The sequence below is a fragment of the Pezoporus flaviventris genome, unplaced genomic scaffold (assembly GCF_033815535.1).
Source record: "Pezoporus flaviventris isolate CSIRO_AGI_PZ_B2104156 unplaced genomic scaffold, CSIRO_AGI_Pfla_v1 ptg000031l, whole genome shotgun sequence".
NCBI classification, from domain to species: Eukaryota; Metazoa; Chordata; class Aves; order Psittaciformes; family Psittacidae; genus Pezoporus; species Pezoporus flaviventris.
In genome coordinates, this window is record NW_026892579.1 from 67,236,221 (window position 1) to 67,258,132 (window position 21,912).

Sequence of the window (21,912 nt, forward strand, 5' to 3'; positions counted from 1 at the left end):
ACACCTTTGTTTCAATTCTTTCTAACTTCTGCAACCTCAAGATACATACATAGCTTTGCATTCTCCATGAACTGCTGCCCTGCTGTCTCTTCTTTGCTTGTCATTTATATCATGCAATTCTCTGCTTTAAGTATGTTGGCTTCCCCATTGAATTTGGGCTTTAAAAGCTCCCACTGACCACCTCTGTGCTTAACAGAAGACACCACTTGTGTTGCTCAGGTCTCTTGTATTATATGAATGCTTCCAATCACTCCTTTACCACTTCTAGAAAATCAAATACATTTTAATGTATTTGAACAGTATAGAGCTTTGAAAAGTTATTTGCCATGAGCTAGAGAACAACAATTTTAATAAGTAATAATGACAAAAATCTTTCCAAGCAAATCCTCTGTTTGTCAGCAGCAAAGCAAATGTGAATTCAGACACACACAGTGAACATGCTTGCTCTGCCACCTAAAATATTTTTGTCCCAAACAAAACTGCACCAATGACTTCTAATCTGGCTAAAGCTAACAGCCCTTTGACCAGGTCAAATCCTAAGTTTCTGGATCACTCATTTCTCTCTTCTGTGTTTTGCCAAAAAATAAGAACCACATTGGCACAGAAGTAAAATGATTACTTGGACAGTGCTCCCAGCTAATGATGTGTTTTCTATACATGCAACTTTAATAGAAAAATACAGTTAACAGATTGCTATACAAGTAATAGAAAAATAGCATTAGAAACAAACTAGTAATAAATAGCATCAATTTTATATTAAATATCCCCCAAATTTAAACTGTTAACTCCAGATGACAAATGAATTTAGGGTGAAGTGTGACAGTTTGTATTCATTTAATCCTACATGGCTCTCACTGTTGGAGTGATCAAGTCTCCACTATCGTGTTACTGTTCAGTTATGCTCCCAGACATAAATAACAATAATTACTAATCTTTTTTGCATTGTGCAACTAAGAAATAATGTCTGAGAAACAATTACTGTAAGGAAAAAGCACTCTCCTGTAAGTGTAACCTTTGGATACACTCTGAGCATGTAACAGGGCAACAAATACTTTAACTGACAATTCTTTGTGATAAGCACTAACAACGGATGTAACCCTCCTCTTGCACTTCGAAAAATAAGGCAGAAGCTCTTCCCTGTGAGGGTGCTGAGGCACTGGCACAGGGTGCCCAGAGAAGCTGTGGCTGCCCCATCCCTGGCAGTGTTCAAGGGCAGGTTGGACACAGGGGCTTGGAGCAAGCTGCTCTGGTGGAAGGTGTCCCTGCCCGTGGCAGGGCTTGGAGCTGGAGGGGCTTTGAGGTCCCTTCCAACCCAAACCAGGCTGGGATTTCTGACCTGTCACATGTAACACCGTCCCCACGCCAGGCCCTGTGGCTGCTGTCACTCAGCAGCAACACTGAGGTGGTGGCAGCCGGATGAAGCTTCACGGGTGTGAAGGTGCCACAAGGTCTCCTGAGGCACCAGTGGCGGGAAGGAGGCTGCAGCCATGGTGCAAGTGTGCCCTCCCTCAGCCTGACCCCCATTTGTGCTCGTGGCCACCCACATTTTAATTAGTTTTAGCTCTAAAGCTGTCTCTTTAGAGACAGGGGCCTCCGTGGGGCTTTTTGCGTCACTTTTTACCTCAGACTTCCCGGGCCGACTCCGATGAGGAGCCGTGCGCGGGCTGACCCTCCTCAGCCGCCGTCGCCGGCAAGGCTCCGCGCTGCGGAATCGAAACTCTACCACCGGCACCAAAGCCAATCCGCTTCCACCTTACTGCGCGGAATCCCCCTCCAGCCGCTTCCCAGAACCAATCGGATGGTGGCTACCGGCGGGGCTTGTCTCGCCATGGCCGCCGCCACCACGAGCTGCCGCCGCGCCGCGCTCCGCGGTTGGGCCCTTGGCGGCGGGGCCGCGGCGCGATGGCGGCGGCCGCTGCTGCCGGAGGGCTGCGTGCTGCGGATGGCGGCCGGGGCCTGTCGCACCCTCACGGTGGAGGTGGGAGGCAGGTGAGGGGGTCAGGAGGCGGCTCTCGGTACCGGCTGTGGGTCGGCGGGTTCAATAACCGTGAGGAGAAAGTGCCGCCGGCAGTGCTGCTGCGCTGTGGGAACGGGCAGGGGTAGCTCCGCACGGAGGAGGGAGTGTTCTGTGGCTGAGGTGGGGAAAGGGGCTCTGTGGGTGCCCGAGTGGATTTCCCTGTTTGTGCGGGTACAGCGGGTGCGCACTTTTGTTTTGTAGCGGTAACACAGGCTGAGAGAGCTGGGCTGGGCCAGCCTGGAGAAGAGAAGGCTCCTGAAGGGGAGACCTGAGAGCAGCTCCAGTGCCTGAAGGGGCTGCAGGAAACCTGGAGAGGGGCTTGGGACAAGGGATGGAGGGACAGGCCAAGGGGAATGGCTTGAACCTGCCCGAGGGGAGACTGAGCTGAGCTCTTAGGCAGAAGCTCTTCCCTGTGAGGGTGCTGAGGCGCTGGCACAGGGTGCCCAGAGAAGCTGTGGCTGCCCCATCCCTGGCAGTGTTCAAGGCCAGGTTGGACACAGGGGCTTGGAGCAAGCTGCTCTAGTGGAAGGTGGCCCTGCCTGTGGCAGGGGTTGGGGCTGGAGGAGCTTTAAGGTCTTTTCCAACCCAAACCAGGCTGGGACTCTGTGAAGACCAACCTCCACCTAGAACAAGTGGATGATTCATCTTTGGTATGATCAAAATATCTTGCCTCTATGCCATACGTGTGAGTTCAGGTGAGATCCAGTGTAGCTGCAGGTCTTTGCTGCAAGGTGACGAAGTAGGACGTTTGAGCCAAAAGCACTTTTAAGGGGACTTTTGGACAAAGAGTTCCAATTTCTGTATCTATTGGGGATTTTTGTGTCCAGTATGAAGTGTAGCCTGTATTCTATACAGCCAGTGCTGTAGATGAACACAGAACTTACTGGAAAATATGTTTGGATTCACCATGAGTAATAGTTTATTTCTTTCCAACAGAAAGATGGAATTATCTTCTGGAAAACTGGCGAGGTTTGCTGATGGATCTGCTGTTGTTCAGGTAAAAAACAGTCGAAATTTGGGCAACTTCATTATGTCTGCATCTGAACAGTCATTGTTAGAACATCAGAGCCTGTTAAAAAGATAGAGAGCCTCAAGTGGCAATTTAATCCCTCATTAACCAACAGCTGTGTTTTGGAAAGCAAACAATGGTTTGAAGCATGGATTTATGTGGTTGTTTTTTTGCAAAGAATGTTCAGGAGTTTTAGTCTGAATAAGTTTAGGGATTCAGGCATTATTTTGTTTGCAGGTCATTTCATTTTATTTCTTTTTTCTCAATCCAGCTAGGTGACACAGCAGTAATGGTCACAGCAGTCAGTAAAACCAAGCCTTCTGCATCTCAGTTTATGCCATTAGTGGTAAGTACTAACGACAAAATGAGTTTTGTGATCATCAGTGGTAACCTTAGCAGTGGTAATGATTGAGTAGTGGAGTTCAAGATGCTGGGGGAATGGGGAATGCAAAGAGCAGATTACAGACTCTGGACCTTGGAGTAGCAGTCTGATAAAACGACTATGTCTGTTTGTGAGGGATGAGTGTGGATGTTGTCTATGTTGACTTTAGCAAGGCTTTTCACAGGAGCCTTATGAACTTCATAGAACAGTTAGGGTTGGAAAGGACCTTAAGATCATCCAGTTCCAACCCCCCTGCCATGGGCAGGGACACCTCCCACTAAACCATGTCACCCAACATCCAAGTTCAGCTCTTACATTTCAGATGTGTGGAAAACTGGTTGGGTCATGAGGCTCAGGGGGCTGTGATTGTTAAGGGTTAATGACTTATGCTCAGGCTGAATAATAGTTCCTCAGGGATCTGTCCTGGAACACGGCCTGTTTCGTACTTGTAGCAGTGCCCTGGAATCCCTCTGAACTTGGGGTGCAGTAGTGCTCTGCGCAGCTCAGACTGGGAAATGACTGGCCGAGCAGTCTATATTCAATGTAGAATGGGAGGGTCCATTTGAGCATCAAGATAGAGCTTGAATAATGTCATCTGAATTCAGAACTGACCTGTTCTGAGCATTACAGGCCTTTGGCAGTGTCCCTTCTAAACTGAATGAATCTGTGGCTCTGAAATAAGTGATCTGTTGCCTTTAGGAATCCCTGTTTTGTTTTTAAAAGGTTGACTACCGCCAGAAAGCTGCTGCAGCAGGGAGAATTCCTACGAACTATCTAAGGAGAGAGCTTGGTTCCACTGATAAAGAAATTCTTACAAGCAGAGTAATAGGTAGGCTGCAACATTTCATTTACTATTTATTTTAACTGTTTTGGAATAGTTAAATAATATGGGTGTTTGAAAAGGTGGTGATTTCTAACTGCTGGTTGCAGAGTTGATTTTCAGTAATGTCAGAGGGAAACAAACTTGTGGTTTCTTGTTTATCAGTACTGATTTTCAAAACAATGCATCACATATGCTGTGTGCATATGACTTTATATGTAAGCCTGGATCTTGAGAAAGCTTGTTGTCATGTTTGTGGATATTAAGATGTCATCCTAACTGTAGAGATGTTACCTCTGCCGTTGCCCATCTCTGGATGGATGGAAGAGGCAACCAAGCTAAACTCTGAAATACAGAGGCAGACTTACTGATTGGTATACACTCATTCTCTTCCTCATGATCCTGCTAGAAAAGTTATTTTCATCATGGCTATTTCCATTCATGCATAAGAGAGCTCTTTGGAATCCAACATTTACATATATATGTATCAGCATCTTAAGGCAGCAATGAAAACAATTAGGAGAGGGAACGGCCTATAAGGCCCAGGCTGTTACACAGAGTCCTGTATGCTTCAGACTGAAATAAGATTAATGGGAAATCATGGAAACATGCCTTTGTTTTTCTTTGAGGACTGTGTCCCTTAATTGAGGGTACTTCTGACTAACAGGTTGTGTGTACCCTAAAGCATAGACTTTTCCAATGGTTTGTTTGCTCACCCAAATACCTCTTATTTCAGTGGCAGAGTAAAATATTAGACTTGATTATATGTCATGCTACATTTCCGTCCGAGTTCTCTGCCTTTTTTGTTGGTGTGGGTCTCATTTAAACCATTTGTCAGCTTCTCATGAGGTTATTACAGTACAAACTGAATACTAACTACTGAAACCCAAATAATTCTTAGACATTGACTATTTCTTTTGCAGATCGGTCAATCAGACCACTCTTTCCAGCAGGCTACTTTTATGATACACAGGTAGGTCGTGCTCATTGTCGTTAACTATAGTTACCTTCAGAATGGAAATCTTGGGTATAGCCAGTGAAAATTACATGACCTAGGCAGTGTTTTAAGTAAAGCAGTTTCCATGAGCATCAAGGAAGGGTTTATACTTTGAAAAAGTCTAATAGAGAAATGCTGCTTTTTAGTTTGTTGTTTCCTTGTCTCAAATTATTTTTATTACATACTAGTTTCCAAATTTTGTTGTAGAGGAACAACATTCAAATATCCTCTGTACAACAGACGAAAGAAAAGCTAATACTCTCTATTGTATGATATGATATGCATTTACATTAGTGAGTTTTCTGTGAGCTTTCCAGTTTAAATACCTGATCAAATTTTTACTTGTAATATAGATTTGTATAAATCTGTGGAAAATTTTGCTTTATTGTCCTTTATTGACAGCTAATAAAAATGTGTAGGTCAAAATGATTCATTGTCTTTTATCTTATGCCAGATCCTTTGTAATCTTTTAGCAGTAGATGGTGTAAATGACCCTGATGTTCTGGCAATTAACGGAGGTAAGAGGACTGCTAAAAATTGCCTGCTTGTGTGTGATTTAATATGATCCATTATTTCTAATACAGATTTTTATCTCTCCATTCCAGCTTCTGCAGCACTTGCATTATCTGATATCCCATGGAATGGTCCTATTGGTAAGTGACTATTTTGAAGTGATGGATGATTTGAACATAATGGAAGGCTTAAACCACAGTTCATGCTTTCTTTTTTAATAAGACTCTGAATCTGAAGTCCACTATCTTTTGTTTCAAGTATTGAAAATAATTTTGCAATGGGTAGGGTTATTGCAATTCAGAGCATTATTTTTCCTGTGCTACATGTATTTCTGGATGGATTTATAGTCCAGAAATAGTATAATATAGAGACCATTCACTTTAATTTTTCTTCAGAGAAACTTGGTCTTGAAAAACACCATTTAGAAAACAGCTAGATAGGAATACAGCTATTTTTTTCCAGGAACTCAAGCTTAAGAAGAGCTTTATTTCATTGTGAATATTTTGGGGGAAATGATCTAGACAAAAGTAAATATTTAGCTGTGTTTTCCTTTCACCTGCCTGTATTCTAGAAGATGTGCCCAAATGACTTAAACCCCAGCAGTCTTACAGCCTTGTGTATAGTGTTACTCAGCATTATATGCCTTACCAGAAGAAATTCAAGAATAGATAATTCTGCCTTACCCATTTGTTCTTGGTGTATAGCTAACATGCTGCTATTTAACAATGAACCCTTGGCTTTAGAACTTATACATCTAAACCCAAAAATTACTGTAAAATGGTGTCTTAAAGAACTTCTGTATTATAACAATAATAATCTGGAGTTTCTTTGTAGGTGCAGTAAGAGTAGGACTGGTTGATGGAGAAACTGTTATCAATCCAACTCGAAAACAGTTGTCTTCTAGTACTTTAAATTTAGTTGTTGCTGGAGCTCCACAAAATCAAGTTGGTAAGTAAGTTAATGATTAATAGCTGTTGAGGGCTTGAAAATCAAGTTAGTGTCTCTTTGAAGCTCTCCTCATCTTTGAAACCTGTATTTTTACACAGTATCAGGAGTAAATAAGAGTGGTAGGTTTAACTTTTGGTTAGATAAAGTAAATTCCATTGTATCTATCCAGTTCAATGTTAATCTGTATTTCTTCAGTTGAGTTAGATTGCTTTTGAGCAATAAAATAATATTTACTTTTTAACTTTCCATTCACAGTTATGTTGGAAGCAACTGCTGAGAATATATTGCAACAAGACTTCTGTCACGCCATCAAAGTAGGGGTGAAGCAAACCCAGCATATAATCCAGGGAATTCAGCAGCTAGTGAAAGAACGGGGTGTTGTCAAGAGAACTGTTCAGAAGTTGTATGTTGCTCCTGAAGAGATTGTGGAACGTGCAAAGAAGTACGTCCAGACCAAATAATTTGGTCTGAATTCTGTGAAGTGACTCAAACTGGTTATTTAACCAGGATTTAATTTGCTGAGCTCTGATCAGACAGTTGGGGGGGGGGGGTGTGGGGTGTTTAACAAAATAGCATGTTTTGAATGTTCAGTACTTGTTATGTTTTCCATAGAACCTTAGTACCACAGCCTTCAGCTCTCTTTTACACTTAGTGAAAAGAACAAGTTAAAACAAGCACCCTGAAAACCCAGTGGAGGTAGTGTAAGTTAGTATGCCCTTCCTGTGGAAGGGTGACAAGAGAAGTTGGGATGTTGTCTGGTGGAAGTGATAACTAATTCCAGAGAGCTGGCAGGAGAGCAGGCAGGAAATGCAGCTGGAGCTAGTAATGTTTATAAATGTCAGCCTGGGGCTTTCCTACTGCTAACGAAGACATACATTTAGTCCTCAAAACCTATTTATGTAAGTGGTTTATAAGCTGTGTTTTCAAAAGTTCTTTCTTTTCTTCCCAAAGTCTTGCTTCCAACAAGATCTATGCGGTGTTCACGGATTCAGGCCATGATAAAGTAAGTGGTCCATTCAAACATGATACAATTATTAATATCATAATGAAGCTGTAGTAAGATACAGTTCTTTAATGATAATAAGAACTCTGCAGTAGTTATAGTAAATTGTTCTGTAAATTCTTATATATCAGAATATAAGTTTGCTGTATGAAGGTGGAGACTCCCTTTTTACAAGGAGTCACATAGAAAAGATTAGAGATGCAAGTTACTCCTGGGGAGATTCTGGTTGGAGAGATGAGGAAAATCTTTCACAATGAGAGCATCAGTCATTGGAATAATCTCCCCAGAGAGGTGGTAGGTTCCCCAGCATTGGACACGCTTTAAGACTGGGCTGGACAGGGTGCTGGGACATCTTGTCTAGACCATGCTTTTGTCAAGAAAGGTTGGGCCAGATGATCCCTGAGGTCCCTTCCAACCTGGTGTTTGTGTGACAATCCTAGTCCTTATTCCGTGAGTTTTACAGAATTTCAAACCCAACAAAAACCCAACAACTTGCATTCTTTTGCTCTGTAGAGTTAACTGGCTGCAAATCATGTGTTCTAGATTTCTAGAGATGAAGCAATTAACAAAATAAGGCTTGAAACAGAAGAACAGCTAAAAGGTAGGATTTTCTGCTTTCTTAATGGTTAGAGAATGCTTACCTGGAGCTGATGCTACTTAGAGCTACAGTGTGCTGGGCTATTTTACTAAAATAGCCCAACTATTTTAGTAGAAGACACATAAAATGCATTTTCCAACTTGAGATGCAATTTCTTTTTTATACCCAGAAAAATTTCCAGAGGCTGAGCCTTACGAAATCATCGAATCCTTCAATGTGGTTTCAAAGGATATCTTCCGAAACCTTGTTCTGAATGAATACAGAAGGTAAGGAGGTCAAACTGCTACTGAATAACATTTCTGTTGACTTTCTATCCAAGGCTATAGTTTCGTTGATCTCATAATTTCTGCTTGTTACTTTAGGTGTGACGGGAGGGATTTGACTTCCCTCAGAGATATTAAATGTGAAGTGGACATGTTCAAAATGCTCCATGGATCAGCCTTATTTCAGAGAGGCCAAACACAGGTAATATCTTGAAACATCAGAGACTAAATCAATTAAAAGCTGATTTGTGTCTTTCATTGTCTTGGGGGGGAGGTGGTTTGAGAAGAGAGCAAGTCCAAAGTTGTATCTTTTCACCCCTCCGTGTAGATTTCTATGTTAAAGATATTTGTTGAAACAAAAGCTTTTAATGTAAAACATAATCCTGTTTGCTTTTAGAAAAATGGGTGACTCAGTGAATGGGTCATTGGTGTGCAGAGCAGTGTTGAACTGTGCATCTTTTAAAAGGAACTTCACATGTAACATGGACTGAATAGGGAGACTGTACCCCAAAAAAATCATATTAGTGAGACTTCTTTTCTCTTCTTTGCTTAAAGTGTCAGATGTTGTTGGAGGGATTAAAGTAAAATTGTATGTGAGATTGGGTCTGCTATGTTTTTATAGCTCATTTTCCTAGAAGACTGTCAGCCATTGATCTGATTTACTGCAGGGAACACAGGGAGTGGCAAACAGTGATTTACTTCTCAGTGCTGTCCCCACTAAAAATAACACATACTGCCAGTCCATCTGATAAACAGGTTTGCTCTTTTGCATGACATCTGGCCCAGGCTCTTAAATGAAGTAGTGTGCTTTTTAGGGAGCAAACTGTTCCAGGTTTAAGAAGCATTAAATTACTAACTTTTAAATGTGATTGTATAATCTTTGCAGATACTAATACATTTGTGCAATGAAGGAAGAGGTTTGCAGATGACAGCGTTTTTGTTGCTGAAATCATTCTTTTTGATTCTTCATATACAGTAAAAGGTGGCAATGATGGAAGTGTGTATGAGCAGTTTATTTACCCTTTGTCCTTTTATTTTAGGTTCTCTGTACGGTTACATTTGACTCTATAGAATCAAGTGTAAAATCGGACGTTATCTCAACAGCAGTGAGGTATGCTTCTCTATGGTGTTTTCTCAGTGGTAATAAAAAGAGGGTGAGCGTTTAAGTACAGTTGATAAGTTCCTTGATCTTCGCTGTCCATATCCATTAGGACTGAAAATGTGTAAAACTAGACTTTGAAGTGATCTTGGCTATTGCTTTTTAAGGTGGCATTAATTCCATAGATGCACATTTGAAAGTGGGAAGTATGAAAAGTAACAGCATCCAGTCCAGCTGAGACAGAAGGGAAATAGTGAATTACTCTTGAATCTGCAAAACTGTGTCCGTATGTCAAGCCTCTTTAAATAAAACAGTTAATGAAAGTTCATTCTCTCTTCATTCCAAGTATTTATCATCACACTTGGAACTTGATATGAGTTTACTCAATCCATTTCTCACAAGTTTGGCAGTTTTGCTTGATAGGTTGGATGCATGTAGCCCATGAAGTGCTGTTTCAAGTTTGGTTTGAGTGGAAAGCAGGCTAAAATGCAGATAACTGGATGATGGGCTTTCCCCCCCCCCCCCCCCCCCCCCCCCAGCTGTATCAGTCTATCTAAACATTCTCATTTTGTCTCAAAATAAAGAAGTTCAGAGGGTGAAATGTGTTCTTTGTTAATGGAGTGAGGAAAATTTAACTTGCCATGTAGCAAGTCCTTGTACCATTAACATTTTATTGCTGAGGGCTACCCTGTTGAGAGGGGAAACTCCTTCCCTTTAAAGCTGCAGTTCAGTGATCTCATCCCACCAGTGTGGGAGGTTTACATCTTAACTGAAGCAAAGCTGACACTCTTTTGGCCTGGAGCTGTTTGTCCCTATTCTGTAACTTTGGTATTCTTGGAAATCAGTTCCTGTGTTTAAATAATGGAGCTTAATTAGCAGTCAGTGGGTTGCTTCATCAATGCCTCTGTATGAAACTGTGTACAAGTCTTGACTTGATGCAGCTTTCTTCATAGATGAGCTTTTTGTCTTTATTGCTGAGTCAGATCTTCTGGTACTTTAGTAACTTTTTTGAGCACACTTTTTGTTTGAATCAAAAGCTATTTTGTGGTTACAGAGATTCTCAGTTCTTCTGAGTGCTGAAGCTTCTGAGTCCGTACTGCATTGTGTGCAGTAAGATGCTGATGTTCTGAGAGTTTGATTTTTTGTTTGTTATTCTTCCTTCAGACACACCAAAACCAGCATGTAGCACTGACGAGGCCTATTCTCTTCAGAACAGCCAGGAGCACTGTTTTAATGATGATGATGATTAACATATGGGGGTTTTTCTTTGTAGACTGTGCTTTTCAATTTGTTTTCTACATAGAAAAGCTTAGGAAAAATGTGGGTGATCAGCAAATCTATTGATTCATGGTTCTGGCTGGGTTTATTTGTAAGCATAACTGCATGTGATCTCACAAGTTGCTTATTGTATTGTATGTTTGATGGCTTTTTTTTGACATGCTCTTGTTTTTAATTCTTAGTGGAATAAAAGATAAAAACTTCATGCTGCATTATGAGGTAAGAGCTTTACTGTGTCCCAGCTTTCAGCATGATTCACAGAAGGGCTTTTAAAGGAGATACTGATCACTTCCAAGGACACAGATTATCTCTAGATTTGCTAAAGCTTCTAAATTAAAGTTCTTACGTGAATTTATATTGCACTTTATGAACAAAACTGTTGGTTTCCTAAAAAAGCACTGTATAATAGGTAAATTGCCATCTGATACAGTCTTTTTAATATCTTAACATTAGGTGAGCTCCTTAAGAATGGGTTATTGCTGAAAACAGGATTAATCTGCTATATTATTTTTAGTCAACTCTTAATATGTTCAGCTGACATACTACACCAATAGTCCATAAGTCCTTTTGCATCTTGGATCTCTCTCAGCCTTTTGAAGTTGCCCAGAGTATTTCATACAGGCAACAGGCACACCTTGTCCTGTTATCTGTACGACAGAAACAAGCTTTCTGATATGTTGTTTCTCAAGTTTGATTGGAGTAAACTTGTTGTGCTGTTTCTCAACTACTTTGTGACTGCTTTATTTATTGGAAGTAAAACAGAATGCTCCATCCCTGGCAGTGCTCAAGACCAAGTTGGACGAGGCCTTGAGTGATGTGGTTTAGTGGAAGGTGTCCATGGCCATGCTAGGGGGGTTGGAACTGGATGATCTTAAGGTCCTTTTCAACCCTAACTATTCTATGATTCACTAATCACTACCTAAAGTGCTCGTGGTTTCAGACTGACTAATAGAACTCCGTCTACAGGACGGAAATAGAAGTGTGCTGGTTTGATTTTTTTTTTTTTTTTTAATGTGTTTTTACCATAAGATTCTCCAAAGCTTCAAAGGATCTTTTCTAAGTGTATGTTTTAAAATAATCATTGAAAAAAACCTAGCTGATTTTCTCTCTACACATTTTTTTACTTTGTAGTTTCCACCTTATGCAACTAATGAGATTGGCAAAGTGAGTGGTATGAACAGAAGAGAACTTGGACATGGTGAGTTCAGACTAGAGCAGTCCCGTGCTCCTAAGCTGTAATGTTTTATCTGATTGGTTTTATTTATGGGTGACTTGGTGTTTTTTATAACCAGGTGCACTGGCAGAGAGAGCTTTGAAACCAGTTATCCCTCAGGATTTCCCATTCACAATACGAGTTACTTCTGAAGTCTTGGAGTCAAATGGTATTACGGTTTTCTGACTTTTAACCTAGTGCCAGAGACTAAATTTGGTTCTTCAAAAAGCTCAGGTTTGAGAAGCTTGAGTTGTAGGCATTATAGTTAATACATTTCATTTTTAACATTCTTAATCTTGATAGCTCTGTTACCTGAAGTACTTAAAAAGGATGTATATGGTCATGAGCAATGGACCTTTCTTTCACTTTGTGTAGCAGCACAGTACCAGTATGAAATGTAAACGGGAAATCTGAGTTTAATAGTATTTGGGGGCATTTTTATGCTATGGAGTGAGGAAAGTAAGTCAGCATGGATTGAGCCCCATTCTTCAGTGTTTAATCACAGCTCGTACCCTCACTGCCTGAGAGGTAACTTCTCCTGGCTGTCTGTATTTGTTCTTTCCCATCTCCAGTCTGGGAGAGAGCTCTCTCCATGTCACGTCCTTGCAGATGCCCCTATGTGTGTGGCAAGAAGTTCCCTGAGGAACTTCTCACTAGCAGTGCAGTGAGATGAGGTGGCTGGGAGAAGGGATCAGTGGAGAGAGGGGGTCCCATTTGCAGCTTGCAAACCCACAGATTCTTCGCCTAGAGTATTTATTAGTGATGCCTGTTGAGCTTTTTTGGTGTTGGTACCATGAAAGATTCAAACTGTATTACCCATTTCTTGTTAAAATACTTCTCCCACAGAGAACTTCTAATTGCAGTTATTGATGGTAGTATAAGTGCTGCTGCACAGGATTTTCTGGAGCAATTTAAGTTTCAAGCTGTCATTGAAGGATATTCCTGGCAAGTTTTGGTTCAGGTACTTCTGACCAGTGTTTAATACTTTCTTTTTTCTCTGTATTCTAACTCCTTAGGGTCCTCTTCAATGGCTTCTGCATGTGGTGGAAGTTTGGCGCTAATGGATGCAGGTACAAAATACAACACTTAATAGGATAAACTACATATGATAGAATCATAGAATAGTTAGGGTTGGAAAGGACCTTAAGATCATCCAGTTCCAGCCCCCCTGCCATGGGCAGGGACACCTCACACTAAACCATGCCACCCAAGGCTCTGTCCAACCTGGCCTTGAACACTGCCAGGGATGGAGCATTCAGAACTTCCCTGGGCAACCCATTCCAGGGCCTCACCACCCTCACAGTAAAGAATTTCCTCCTTAGATCCAATCTAAACTTCCCCTGTTTCAGTTTGAACCCATCACCCCTTGTCCTGTCACTACAGTCCCTAATGAAGAGTCCCTCTCCAGCATCCCTATAGGCCCCCCTCAGATACTGGAAGCTGCTCTGAGGTCTCCATGCAGCTTCTCTTCTCCAAGGCTGAACAGCCCCAATCTTCTCAGCCCATCTTCATACAGGAGGTACTCCAGCCCCTGATCATCCTCGTGGCTTCCTCTGGACTTGTTCCAACAGTTCCATGTCCTTTTTATGTTGAGGACACTAGAACTGCACACAGTGCTCCAAGTGAGGTCTTAATGAGAGCAGAGCAGCAGGGCAGGATCACCTCCTTCGACCTGCTGGTCACGATAATGTGTTACAGGATCTGGAAATGACCAAAGGTTATAAAAATGTCTTTTTATTTACCACTATTAGGAGTTCCAGTATCAAATGCAGTTGCAGGTGTAGCCATAGGGCTCATTACCAAATGCAGTCTGGAAAATGGAGATATTGAGGACTATCGTTTGTTGACAGACATCCTGGTGAGTGTCCTAGCACTGCAGTGGTTGTTGCTGCTTAATTCTCTAAATGCTCTCTATGGCCTTTTTTGTAGTGTTTTACCCAGTCAGGCCTGGAACATGCACTACTGGAAATACCAGATAGTTTCATCTTCTCTGTTTTGTCTCCCAAATTCCTTCCCTATTTCAAAAAGTCTCGCTGAAATGTCTGATCATGTATCTCAGTTTTTTGTAATTACTCAGTTGTTTCTTTTAAGCCCTCACAAGCTCTCTTTCCAATCAATTTTGTCTTTTCTCTGCATTAATAATTCTTGAATAACTTACTGAAAGCCACAGTATATTGAATGGACATAGGGAAAATTGCTAAAGGGGGAAGAATGAATGTTATCACACTGCTGCTGCTGCACACTGGCATCCACTGATAGTGCAAAATCAGCTGTGGACCAATTATTCAGAGCTAGTCCACAAAGCTCTGAAGAGAGAAAGAAGCAGTGTTAATCCTGGGCAGCAAAATAAGGCTGAAGAAAACCATGCAAGTCTTGGAAACAATTCCAAGTCTGCAGAACTGCTTGGTGGCTTATTGAAACACAGGATGTACTTTTAGTATAGTGAGACTTGACACTGGGATTAAGTTACTCCAATTTGTTTTCTTTCTGTCTATGCTGGTAGGGAATTGAAGATTACTATGGCGATATGGATTTCAAGATGGCAGGTACTAATAAAGGAATAACTGCCTTACAGGTATTGTAACATCAAATCTTCCCAAAATGAAACTGTGCCAAGGTATCTAAACCTTTTCTTGCATGCTGATGTCGCTTAACCCTTTTCCTATTAGGTTGATCTAAAACTGCCAGGAATACCAATAAAAATTGTAATGGAAGCTATTCAGCAAGCTACAGGTAAGTCCGTATTTGTATTTGCACCCATTTCATCATATAAGATGATAAATTATACTAAATTCTAAGTTTTATGAAACTAAATAATATTTATTTTTGCTGTTCTTGTTGTGGAAAAGCTACTTTCTTCAGAAAGAACTGGTCTGGTTTGGGTGTTGCCTGTCATACTTCAATACAGGCACTTCATACCAAATAAAGAGCTTTTTGTTTCACAGGAGAGTGTTCAGTCTCCAAAACTCCAGGCCCTTTCCACCGCTGTTAAGTTGCATGTTATTGTACACGGCCCCAGTGACAGTGTCTGCTGCTCCTGGGGTTCCTGTTACTAAACCAGAACAAACTGGTGTGGTTCTAATGGTCACCAGTTGGGTACAACAAGTATTTTGTTTGGAGAAGTTGCAGTAAAATCAGTGGCATAGCAAACTAATGTGCAAAAGAGGAGCATCAGGGTAATACATTGTGAAATGTTTGCATGCAGTAGTTTGTGTGTGACTGATACAGCATTACTGAGCCACCTCAGCTGATAACATATCTGTCATACAGTATTGAAACAAATGTGGTAAGTTGGGGGGAAAAGGCTTGCTCTTTGCTGTGCAATACATCAGTAAAAAGGGCTGATAAATAAACTCCAGGCTAACTTTAAAGTAACTTTACACCAATTTTTAAATGTCTTTTGAGCAGTGGGTTCTTAGAGCTGATGTAAAACCTTGTGTTCATGGTTAAGATCTAGCAGTTTGATTCCTTATGAGTAACACAGGTAGTGAAGGCTGAGGTGCAGGTTTGTGCACGGAAACTGGGATTGCTTTTGGTTGGTGAAAGTTGGGAAGGGGAGGAAGCATCTGAAATGGATTTGGACTGACACAAAAGCACCTTATTGCATGGGTTCTAAGTCTAACAGAGTACTGGTACAAAAAGAACAGCAAACTCTTTCTCATTTACCATAAATTCAGCTATATTTACTATTGAAGTTTACTGCTGTCTGTATTCTGACCCTTATTAAAATGTAAGAACTCCTAATTCCTATTCAGTGGTGGTTTACTTGAAGCAGCTCAGCTAAAGTTCCAGGCCAGTGTATCACAACTGATCAAAAGTACAGCTTATCAGCACTCTGCTTCATCTGAATAATACCCTGAAACAGAACTGTATGTGTGTTCTAGGCTGCATAAAATCATTGAGTGTGCTCAAGGGATGGAGTTTATATGCTCAGAGCAGAAGGTTGTACTGCCTGAAATGTGTTAGGTGTAACCATGCTACGTTCTCAAGTTAGGCAGGAGGCAGGTTTCTATGTATGGATGTTTATCTACTTTATAACAAAACCTACATTTATTTTCATACATTCATTTTCATCTTACACAAAACTCTTTACTTTGTCCTTCCTCCTCCTCTCTCCCTCAACCCCACAGCTGCAAAGAGGGAGATCTTGCAAATTATGAACCAAACACTGGCAAAACCCAGACCTAATAGGAAAGAAAGTGGACCCGTTGTAGGTAATGCTCATTGTATGTTGATATGAACTCACCTATTTTATAATTACCTTTTAGCAATAAGCTGCTGCTTAAACCAGTTGGTTTTTAATGAATGTCTGTTCACTGTTGAGGTGAATTTGGGAGGGTTTTACTGCCATGTGGGACAGCAGCAGTAAACTGCTGCATACCAGAAAACAGAATTAAACTGAAGTTATATGGAACAATCAGAGTGGGTAAAGGTGTCAGTATTGGTACGGCTTAAGGTAATTTACACTCATCAAAGTGTTTCTGTTCCATGTTTTCACTTCAGGTCTACAGTGTAATTACATCAATGTTCAGCCAGTACAGCAGCTCTAGAAGATTAAAACCTAAATGAACATGACATAGTTTGTGACAGCTTACAAGATGATTATATTAAGCATTTCAAGAGTACTTCTACATTTTCTTTCAGAAACTATCCATGTTCCACTATCAAAAAGATTAAGATTTGTTGGTCCTGGGGGCTATAATCTGAAAAAGCTTCAAGCACAGACTGGTAAGACATTCTTGCTTCCTCTGATATTATCCTAACGTGCTATTAGCTTCTCTATATGAATATTGCTAGTGTGGAGCTTTTGGTTAGTGCATCTTAGTAGCATAGGTATTATTAGCACGGCTATTGCTGAATCTTAATGCTATCTTTATGCCCTTTTAGAAACTGTAAGTAGCTGAACTTAAACTTCCCAGATTTTTCTATAGGCCATCTCCATGAAACTGGCATTTGTGCTTCAGCAATGACCTAGTAAGTAGACAGGAGGAAATACCAAGAGAAAAGGGCAGTTTTAATTTGTGCTTTATGCGGCAGGCTGCAAAACACTGTCTTTTCAGACTTGTATGATTAGGTGTTCCAATGCTCGGTACAAAGTGAGTCTGTGCTGTGTCTTGGGTAATAGATGCATGTGTCTTGAAGTGCTGATGTGGCTGAGGTGAGGTGAGCTTCACCTTACTTAACTTGTGTAGATTCTCTCTGTAAAACTGCTTGCAGTTTGTCTCACAGCAGGAATTCCCAGTGTGGTGCATGTGTCATGGTGCTTTTCAGGGCTTAGGGAAGATGCAGTTGAAGGGTTGCTTAGGGGCAGTTTTGCAGATCATAGAATCATAGAATAGTTTGGGTTGGAAAGGACCTTAAGATCATCCAGTTCCAGCCCCCCTGCCATGGGCAGGGACACCTCACACTAAACCATCTCATCCAAGGCTTCGTCCAACCTGGCCTTGAAAAAGATAGTGTTGAATGCAAGGTATAAAGCTAAGCAAGTGTGATCATGAATATGCTGAAGTGTCTGTGCAGCTGCTCTGCCTATGTACTAAAGCCTTTTTGCTCTTGAGGTCTTAATGAGTGTGCAAAATCATTTTGCTCTATTCAAGTCTTTACTGAATATAACTTCTGCTTGCTGAAGCAGTAGCACTGTTCACCTAAAACCTCTCATTCCATCCTCTTTTGAAGGTGTAACTGTAAGTCAGCTGGATGAAGAGACATATTCTGTGTTTGCCCCCACCCCTATTGCCATGCATGAAGCAAGAGAGTTTATCCGTGACATCTGCAAAGATGATGTAAGGGAGAATTCTGTTGTTGGCTCTTTCAGTTTGTATTTGGTGAACATGTATCTGACTGGTTTCTCTTTTCCCCCTACAGCAAGAAGTGAATTTGGAGTTCGGTGCAGTTTATACAGCCACAATAACTGAAATAAGGTATGAAACCTGCTCTGGAGTTAAAGTAGAAATCAGTTTATGTGGCTGTATTCCTGGTACCTAAATATGATGTAAAATGATTGCCAAACCTGTATCAGTGACACCTGCATCATTCCTGGTATTTTCTTAGCTGAAAATACTCTGTTTCTTAGTATGTCTATTTATTTTTGCTGCTTGTCTAGTTATTGGGATGTTTGTATAATAAAACCTAAGGCTTTTTTGTCTTTGTATCTGATGTGGTAGGAATTTGCTTTTCACTTCTCAATCCAATAGGTCTTGCAAAAACTGCATGTCCATACATACCGAAATACACTGTCCTGAAATAACTGATTTCCATGCACTCCCAACTGAGGAAAAATGAGAGGACATGTTATGGTTGAGATAAGATTTTTTTTAAAGGGAGGAATAAAAACTTGTTTATGACAAGTTTTCTAATGCTTGCCTTGGGGTCAATATGCAGAGTAAAATACATAGACCTGTATCAGTGCTGTTTTCTGTTGCAGGGACTCTGGAGTGATGGTAAAACTGTATCCAAACATGACACCAGTGTTACTGCATAACTCACAACTCGATCAGAGAAAGGTAATGCCTGCTTAAGCAAGGACAAACTGGACGCTTAGATTTGGTTTTCATCAGTTCTCACTAAACAGTCTGCTTTAGCTGTAACACATGTGCTATTGTGGAGAGTGTTTTCATGTTAAAAGCTGTGTTAAATGAGCAGCACCTTTTTGGTTAACCTCTGCTGTACTTAGAGCTGCAAACAGCCTAACTATATGTCTACTATGGTTTTATTCTTTGTGCTTTCATGCACATCACCAGGTTCTTTAGATCTGCAGTCCCTTTACTATGTAACACTTAGAAACCTGCCGTTCATAAGGTAGCGTTGAGTTGCTGTGATTGTCTGAAGTGTAGCATGAAGAATCCCTAAAAGAAAGAACTTTTACAGCTAACACAATCAGTCACACTGAAATAACCTCTTCCCAAACTCACTGTGTTCTAGATTAAACATCCAAGTGCCCTGGGATTAGAAGTTGGACAAGAAATTCAGGTAAATATTTCTCTAACTTTAAAATGCAACCAAACTGTTGTTGCTATTGTAGAATTTGAGTGAATTGTTTGGTTTTTTTTTTTGTTCTGGTGTGTATAAAGAAAGTATTTTCCCTGTTACATTTCCTTTCTCTGCTGGTTAAAGGTCTGATCATTTCAAGTTAGATTTATTGAGTGTCCAGCTCTTGCTATTAGGGTACCACATGAATTGAATTCAGCAGCAATATAGGCTAAATGGTGCCTGTTGTTTATGGCTTTGCTAGCATCACATTGAAAAACCAGACCAGAACACCACCTTTCAAGGAAAATTCTATCTCCAGCTCTCCAAGTTGATCAGTCTGAAAGTGGTTCGTTTTCCCCGCAGGTTAAATACTTTGGACGTGACCCAACTGATGGCAGAATGAGGCTCTCACGTAAGATTCTGCAGGCACCAGCCACAACCGTGCTTAAAACCCTGAGTGACAAAAACAGCATTGTCCTGGGAGGCACCGTTCCACAGTCATCAACTTCATCCCAGTGACAGGTAAGGCCATAGGAACAGCTTCAGGTGACTCAGTACAGTGCTTTCTTTACAGCTGTTGTGAAGAATTGTATCAGTCTTGGTTTTCTACAGTACAGTTACCCTTCAGTGGTGTGCAAGTACTGCTTGCCACTTACGTTGCAGCATGTTGTAAGTTATCCGTGGCTTTATCTCACCCTTTTGTGTGCTGCAGAGGTAAAGAGCTTGATATTTAAAACTGGTTCAAGTGCCTTACAGTTTAAGGCATTCTACACAGCCTACTTCCTCCAGTACAAACTCATTTGTTCATCTGCAACATCCATGGGAGCATTCCCTCTTCTCTTCCTTGCCACCCTTTTTTTTAAAGGGGGGGGTAAAGAAGGAAGGTGAAGAGAAGAAAAAAGAAGATGCTTGTTTTGAAAGTTTTGAGTCACTTAGTGGAGACTTTCTCAGGCAGTCTCAGTTGATGGAATGCCCAAGGCTCTTCCCTAGAACTAGTTTTCCAGCATGTATTTGACTGTTAATAGAGTTATCATAGAATCCCAGCCTGGTTTGGGCTGGAAAGGACCTTAAAGCTCCTCCAGCTCCAACCCCTGCCACGGGCAGGGACCCCTTCCTCTAGAGCAGCTTGCTCCAAGCCCTGGTGTCCAACCTGGCCCTGAACACTGCCAGGGATGGGGCAGCCACAGCTTCTCTGGGCACCCTGTGCCAGCGCTTCAGCACCCTCACAGGGAAGAGCTTCTGCCTTATCTCCAACCTGAACTTCCTCTGGTTTAGTTTAAGCCCATAAAAAGAGTTCTACCTTTCCCCACGCTGTTGTCTACATTGGTTTTCATTGGGAATCTACTATAACACAAAGGTGTCTGATCATAAAACCAAGACCAGTTACGCAGTGAGACTGGCACACAGGAGTGCAATGCACCAGTGGTAACTTGAGGCCATCTGTGGCAATCTTTAGGAATGGTTCACAGCCCTGGAAGAAATTAAAATGAATGAATGAATGAATGATTTGAAGGAATGTGTGAATGCTGTGCCCTGATACGAGCAGTTGGTTACTGGGGATTTTCTGTCTCTTTCAGGAAGCAAGCTGGGATAGTTGATGGAAACCCAAGCGACCTTTGCTACAATCTGTAGATGTCTGCACAAGGATCTGCAGCTGGATGGTAGTGAATCATACGTTAAAACAGACACTATTTATGCTTCAAGGTGATGTGGAACCTCAGAGTCTTCAAATTGATTAAAAACCCTTTTAAAATAAACCCAGAACCAAGCGATGCTTTTCTCACGTGTAATGAGGGTGAGGTGAGGCTCTTAAGAGCGTGGAATTGTGTAGGCTGAAGAGCAGTTTACATTGCAGTGCTTAGTGTTGTTCTCACTGTCCTCTCAAAACTGTAAAGATGAGAAGCAAGTATTCCTGGGAAAAGGAATTATCCTGTTACTTGGTTGAGACACACGCTTGATCCGAGTTTTACTGGCTTGTCAGGGTGCAAGACTGAAGTGTTGAGCAAAACACAGAGACTTGAAGTGATGCCTTTAACATGATCGACACTGTTTCACACGAATACATCAATAACTGTGATAGGGTTCAGATTGCTAAAGTGTCCGAGCAGAAGGGGGACAAAATGAAGGACCTGGCTGAAACATCATTATTATCTGGGTTCATTAAGAATTCATTGGAAAATACATCATTAAAACATTAAAAATGATTGGTTTGGAATAAGCAACTGATGGGATAAATCTTCCCCCTAAAACACCCCTCACTAAGGGTGTCAGAATCCCTTTGCTGATTATATTCCATCAGTGGAATATGGCCTCTGGAATCATTGGCCTCTTGTAGCCTTCAGACCATTCAGCAGGGGCTCACAGAGCCACTCGGTTTTCTCCTGCGAGGTACAGGTTTGCAAATGAAAGAGGGGAGACCCTTCTGCTGTTCACCAGTTTGTACTTGAGCCAATACCAACTTCCCACCTGATGGCAGGTGGGCTCTGAGCCTCTTGAAAGGAAAACCAAAGCACTGGAGGGAGGAGAAATGTGAATGTACAGGAACAATTGTTCATTCTTTTCCTTTTTTTATTCTAAGTTACAATATTAAAGAAGAAAGAACCGACTGTGCCACTCCTGTACTCGTGTCTTTCATCATATGAGATGCGAAAGGTTTTCCTTAGCAGTCTTTTCCTCTTTGAGGACTGTGATCTCAAGGAAGCTCTGGCTGCCCCATCCCTGGCAGTGTTCAAGGCCAGGTTGGACACAGGGGCTTGGAGCAAGCTGCTCTAGTGGAAGGTGTCCCTGCCTATGGCAGGGGTTG

General features: G+C 41.4%; 1 protein-coding gene across 2 annotated transcripts; it reads left to right on the top strand.

Moving 5' to 3' along the window:
- Window positions 1-1,606: 1,606 nt before the first annotated feature.
- On the top strand, window positions 1,607-20,866 carry PNPT1 (polyribonucleotide nucleotidyltransferase 1). 2 transcript variants are annotated; one of them, XM_061461654.1, is made up of 29 exons: window positions 1,607-1,989; window positions 2,954-3,014; window positions 3,298-3,372; window positions 4,132-4,237; window positions 5,152-5,201; window positions 5,680-5,743; window positions 5,831-5,878; window positions 6,573-6,686; window positions 6,942-7,128; window positions 7,638-7,689; window positions 8,233-8,290; window positions 8,457-8,553; window positions 8,650-8,752; window positions 9,591-9,661; window positions 11,110-11,146; window positions 12,059-12,125; window positions 12,220-12,309; window positions 13,157-13,210; window positions 13,892-13,998; window positions 14,644-14,715; window positions 14,810-14,873; window positions 16,271-16,354; window positions 16,785-16,868; window positions 17,817-17,923; window positions 18,006-18,061; window positions 18,565-18,643; window positions 19,062-19,109; window positions 19,473-19,631; window positions 20,687-20,866. In XM_061461654.1, the coding sequence occupies exons 1-28, from the start codon at window positions 1,646-1,648 to the stop codon at window positions 19,626-19,628; spliced, it is 2,535 nt and encodes an 844-aa protein (XP_061317638.1). In that variant the 5' UTR covers window positions 1,607-1,645; the 3' UTR covers window positions 19,629-19,631; window positions 20,687-20,866. The 2 variants fall into 2 exon arrangements, 1 of the variants encoding a protein (XP_061317638.1); XR_009744753.1 differs by lacking the exons at window positions 17,817-17,923; window positions 19,473-19,631; window positions 20,687-20,866 and having other exon boundaries at window positions 19,062-19,107.
- Window positions 20,867-21,912: the final 1,046 nt, after the last annotated feature.